Source organism: Cyprinodon variegatus, unplaced genomic scaffold (genome assembly GCF_000732505.1).
Source record: "Cyprinodon variegatus isolate N-32 unplaced genomic scaffold, C_variegatus-1.0 Scaffold500, whole genome shotgun sequence".
NCBI lineage: Eukaryota > Metazoa > Chordata > Actinopteri > Cyprinodontiformes > Cyprinodontidae > Cyprinodon > Cyprinodon variegatus.
The window spans coordinates 147,122-153,188 of NW_015150953.1; the positions used below are offsets into that span (position 1 = coordinate 147,122).

The following is a 6,067-nucleotide window of genomic DNA, read 5'->3' on the forward strand; positions in this document are numbered from 1 at the left end:
TCTAATTCTGAAATCCTGTGTTTGGGTTGTTATAGATACTGCAACATGTAGCTATATCTATCTATCCATGGGCGGTTCTAGACGGGGGCGTACGGGGGCCAGGGCCCCTGTAGCTAATGTCCTGGCCCCTGTTATGGCCCCTGTACTGAAAACATAATACTCAAAGAAATTCTAAAGATGGTATGCCCTGCAACTGGCATGGTTACTGATAGTTCCTTTGGATCTATTTCATTTTTTTCTTTACAAATTATAACTATTTTAAAAACAATCAGGTGATAGCTTTAGTGGTATTGAGATATGATCCCAGTTTTCATCTGATAAATGTTTTTTTCAAAACAAATTAATAACATAGTCAAATCTTTTACAGCTGAATTTAACAGTTTTTCTTAAATTCTAATTCAGATTTTACAGACTGTAATTTCAACTTAAATTAAGTCATAAATATGTAAAATTCCCAAATTCTGAATGTATATTCACCTAAAAAGACGTTTAGAATTTTAATGAAACTTAATTGAATAAAAGTCTCACTTCATACAGCTATCCTGTTTTTTATTTCATGCTTTTCTGGGCCCCCATGAAAACACGCTGACCCCCTCCTGGCCCCCCTGGTACATTTGGTCTAGAACCGCCACTGTATCTATCTATTCCATCCATCCATCCATATAGGCTAATGATCGTTCACGCTCTCTGTAGTTCCCCTGTGGCGCGAGCACAGGGCGGCTGTTACGCGCCTTTAGCGAGCATGCGCGTTTCCTGTCGCCTGCGCAATGAATCGACCGCCGCACTGTGCGGAGATGTCTGGCAAGCCAAGAAGGCCACTTTTCGCATTGAATTATCGCGTTAAGATTGAAATTAACCCGCAAAAAACGCGCGTTCTCCCGAGATTTCGCCACTTTTTACGCCGTCTTTTACCAACAAGCGCCGCCTTATATGCGCGTCATGATAGTACCACAAGACGCACGTTAAAAAAAACGTGCATTGTGTCGGTATGTATGGAAGGCCGACTGGTTTAAAAACTCGCAAATTTTCACGCGCAAACAACACGTGGTTAACACGTTGTTTGCTCGTTGTTTACGCACTCTCAACGTGTTAACTATGTGTGGCCGATTAAAAGGTGAAGACAACGCGTTGACAACGTGTAAACAACGCGTTAATCACGTGTTGTTTGCGCGTGAAAATGTGCGTGTTTTTAAACCAGTCGGCCTTCCATATCACGACGCGCACACAAGTCCTCTCATGAAAAAAGGTTAATTGTGCGACCTGAGTAACGTGCAGTAGCTAACGGGGTGTCGGCAATTGTAACTGCGTTATAGTTACAGTAAGAGTAATAATTTTGATTACTCGTTACTAAAAAAGGTAGCAGCGTTAGTAACGCCGTTACTCCCATCACTGCATATAAACCACTCTCCATGAATATTTTAAAGATGTTAAGTGTGCAGATTCAATAACCAGAGGCCTCCCCAATGTAAGTTCATGCTCATCTGACCTCTTGGCTTGTTCTTTATGCTTATGGACCTTTGGTTCTTATGTCATTTCAGGCTAGTCTGATCTGGTCTCAGAAGTACATAGAAACTAGTCAGTAAAGTTATATAGGTTTTTTTTTTAAATCAAATTTCTTTAAATATTTTTGAATAAATGTAAAAAAAAGCTGTTGCAAATGTCTGTTTTCAACTATAAACAGCGGCGGCTGGTGGAGTTTCTTCCAGGGGGGGTATAAATACAAAATAGACGTATACCAAAAACCAATCCAACGTCTACTAAGTTATTAAACCAGTATATAAATATGAGTGTCATCAACAAAAAACATTAAAAAAACACTTTATAAAAACAAAACATAATTCTATGTACAGGTTTACTTTTTGTACATAAATTCTGCCCTTCCGAGGCTTTGTGAAGGTAAATCTTTGCATGGTCCAATATTGTTTATTCATATAAACAATAGTCATACGTTGCATGCATATAGGCCTACGCTTTTATTCATCCTCTGCACTGCACATATTTATTTATCCACCTTAATTTGATCTTTTTAATATATTTTATGTGTTTCTATGTGTGAACGTGTGTGTGAAAGGTGTACTACTACTGCAAAAAAATTGCCCATGCTGGGACAAATAAAAGCTGCTGAACTGAACTGAGATTGTTTATGCTTCTTTGTCTTTTCTAAAAAAGTACTTTAAATCAGTCCTGCTTGTTTTTATCTATGCTGGATCAGTTCCTGATGTTTGAAAAAGGAGGCAGGTAAAGCAGAATAAAGCCTCAGCCTCGCTACAGGCAGTTAGCCAAGCTTTAAAGCTAAACCAGGTCCTGGGAAAAGACTGAGTGAACCGTCTGCATCTGTTTTTGGACTGCTGATTAAATTTGATATTCTGCTGATCAGGTACAAATGTTTTCACCTCCCGCTTCTCTTGTTAAGTTTGCTTTAAGGGACTTCACTTCTGCGACTCAACCTGTCAATCAGCCAACCACGACTGTGGCGACAGTTCCTGTCACGTCAGAGCTCCCCTATTTGCTGAGTTCAAATTCAGCAGCTGGGTCCAGATTCGTCGCTTGATTACGTCATAGCGCCCCGTCGAGGTCTGTTCGGATTGCAAGACTCCTTGTTATGCAGCAGCAAATGCATCCTTCTTTTTGCCTGCTTTGAAGGATGTGTCTGGTGTATCCTACGTAGCCTTTGGTATTCCGTGATTCATTGCCAAGTCCAAGCAAGCTGGCTGCTTCGTGTTCCATGCAGTTCACTACATCATACAGTCAAATTGATTCAAAGTTTATTATCTAAGGAAAACCATCTGATTACATCAACTCATTGAAGGCAATCCCTGACACCAAGCATGCTTGTAGCGACAGTGGGGAGGAAAAACTCCCTTTTAACAGGAAGAAACCTCCAACCTGGTTTCAAACACTACAGATCTATGTCAGCAGATCTAGATTAGTTTTCTTTCTTTTAAATAAAAAAAACTTTACCTCAAGCAGAAACTTTGTGGGATTTTTTTCAGTGCTTGTGGGACATGCAGTAAAATAATCCTTTTGCTCTTTAAGAACAATAATTGTTACATATCAAATAAAAATAAATCATGTAAGATTAACTAAATATTTAATGAATACCTGTTAAAATATCTGAAAACGGTGGGGCTGAAAAACAATTACACTAATTTAATCATTTAAAAATTTCACATTGAGTAATGATTAGTTCAGAAATGTGTTTTTCCTTAATTATATTATAAATAGCTTGCAAAATACAATTTTTTTGTTTTTAGGATTTTTATGGAAGACTAATTGAAAAATTATATCCTAACCTCAGTATTAGTCCAAGATATCACTGCTAAATAAACTGGCTGTTTCCAGATAAGTTATGGGGAGAGAGTTGCGTGGAAGGAAAGTGTGGTAAAAAAAGATGCATACATGAATTTCTTAATTTTCAAAACACAATATGTTTCTAAATACACTAAATTTCAACTTATAGAGACCTGATGTATGGTAGCTTTGTCTGGTAAAGAGTGGGCTGATTGGAATCCAGCCTGAACTGGTTTTAGATGTAAATTTAGCCTTTTTCCTCTTGTAAAGCGTTGGAAAAACGATACTTATGATACAAATGTGAGGCAAAAAGAACAGAGATTTACACAAATGTCTTAAATACTTTATACAAAACGTTTAACCGGAAAGCTTACATGGTGAGACAAATATCGATAGAAGAGAGATTCCAAAGAGAAACGCTGTGCTTAATGAGTACTGACTGATCTTATGCCTCAAAAGTTAGAAATTAATATGCAATAATTACAAAAACAAAACGAGTGAACAGTTGAATTGGCACAAGGAAAGTGTGTTCCACAAGAAAAACATTTGTTTTCATTCACCAAAAACATTGAGTCCTTCAGATAGAAGAAAGAAGAGGCTGAATCCGTTATTTTAAGGAAGAAGAGACAGTTTTTATCCATCAAAAGGCTGCTGCACTGGAAAAAAACAAAATCTAGGTAAGTAATTTCTTCTTAAAATTAGTGCATTTGTTCTTGAATTGAGGAGATAAAAGAGACATTTTGCCAATGGAACAAGACAATTTACATTTAAAATAAGAAAATACAATTGCATTGTCTTATTTCAAGTGCATATTATCTAATTATCTTATTTAAAGAGTAAAAATACTCATTCCAGGGTAAATACACTTAATTTAAGACATTTTTACTCATTTTTAGATTTTGCAGTGTGTCACTTCAAGAAGCAAAGAAACATCCAGAAAAATCACTTTAAAACATAAAAGGAGCATTTAAGACTAAATAAATAAAACGGGAAATGAGACCCAAACGGACAGATTTCCACAAAAACCCAGATTACATCCAATTACTGGAATAAAAAATACAAAACATTCAGGAAATTCAACTAATTTGACATCAATCTGGGGAAATTCATTTAAGATTATTAAGAAATTAAGAATAAACATTAAATAATAAATAAAAAATAGTTTTTTTTTAATTAAGGCAATTAAGAGAGAAATAAATGGGCAAGGGGGTGAAATGTAAACTATATAGTATTTTTAAACAGATGAATGTAAATAACTTTACTCAGGTCCGGTTGTGCAATTTAATCTGTAACAAAACTGCAGCTTTTTCCCCAGAGCCGCTGTGCAAACGGGGTCCAAACATGAGAGGAAAAAAGTAAAAAAAACAAATCATTTCCCAGCAGAAATCAAAGTCTTCTAAAAGGAAATAAATAGATATAAAAAATAAATAAAATGGCGGCAGTGTAAAACAGGAAACATGAGGCCACGGGGCCTGAAACAAAAATGTCCAAACAGGACGAAGACAGATTTAATCCAAGGCACACATTTAGCCGCTCAGACTGTCATAATCTGTTTTAATCTGCTAAAATAAGCGAAATGATTGATGAGGATGTAAAACCTTCAGCTTCCAGTTATTAAAAACAGGGATTTTCTTTCTGTTTTCAGCCAGAGGAGCTGCAGAAAGATCAACATTCACAGCTTTCAGAGCGAAAGGCTTGAACCTCAGGGAGGGTGGGGTGGGGGGTTATTGCACAAGAACACTTGGGGTGGATGGGGTGTCATTTGGCCCTGTGACGTGCTGCGTCCCATCAGCTGACGAAGACGAGGGTTAGGAGGTGAAGAACACTCTCATCTTCCCTCCTCCGCCGACCGCGTCTCCGACTTGAGCCGAACGAACTCCTTCGCCACGTCGTCGTTGGAGCGCTGGGAGAGGATCCGCATGGCGGTGAGGCCCGTGTCGTCCATGTAGATGCGCTGCCCCAGGGGGCACCAGCAGGCACAGTTTCCCTTCTCCATGATGTCCCTCAGCTGAACCACGGCCAGGCCCACCACGCTGTCCGCGCGGCCGAAGCAGTAGTCTTTGACGCAGGCTTGAACCTCGTAGCACTCGAAGCCGTCCTGGTTCCCCAGAACGCTGCGGAGGAAGAACAGAAGCAAAAGGTTTAAGAGTTTATGGCTGTTCAAAAAATTAAAAAATAAAATCCCTCACACTGTTTATTTTATGGAGTAGGGCTGAAACTAATTATTTTGTGAATCGGTTAATCTGTCGATTATTTTTTTAGATTAATCTATTAATAATCTCATAACCAAAAGTTCTTTAAAGAAGTCTTTTTATGACATTAAACCAGGTGAAACTTCAACTTTTCCAATTGAGGAGTTCTGGATAGAGAATATTGACAGATGAAAAGTTTTTTTCCTTCTTAAAGTGATAAGGAAATGGCTGTTCCAACCGTTGCATTTCCAAAATTACACGACTGAATAAAGTGAATGTGATTGGTCGTTTAATAAGGGGGCGGGATTGTTGTAGCGGAAGGTTCGTAAGCTATTTGGTTGTGGCCGGTGTCTTGGAAGCATCTTGCTAACCAGTTAGCAACTTAGTGCTAGTAGGTTCCCAATGGGAAATTCCATTGGGACCAAGTAGCACTAAATTGCTAACCAGTTAGCAACTTAGTGCTAGTAGGTTCCCAATGGGAAATTCCATTGGGACCAAGTAGCACTAAATTGCTAACCAGTTAGCAACTTAGTGCTAGTAGGTTCCCAATGGGAAATTCCATTGGGACCAAGTAGCACTAAATT

The 6,067-nt window shown here is 38.3% G+C and overlaps 1 protein-coding gene across 1 annotated transcript in view; it reads right to left on the minus strand.

Moving 5' to 3' along the window:
- Positions 1-4,152: 4,152 nt before the first annotated feature.
- unc13b (unc-13 homolog B (C. elegans)) overlaps positions 4,153-6,067 on the minus strand; it is a 148,154-nt gene continuing 146,239 nt past the window's right edge. Inside the window, exon 38 of the mRNA XM_015390447.1 lies at positions 4,153-5,405. Coding sequence (XP_015245933.1) covers positions 5,120-5,405 — 286 coding nt within the window. The 3' untranslated portion in view covers positions 4,153-5,119. The remainder of the gene's footprint in view (positions 5,406-6,067) is intronic.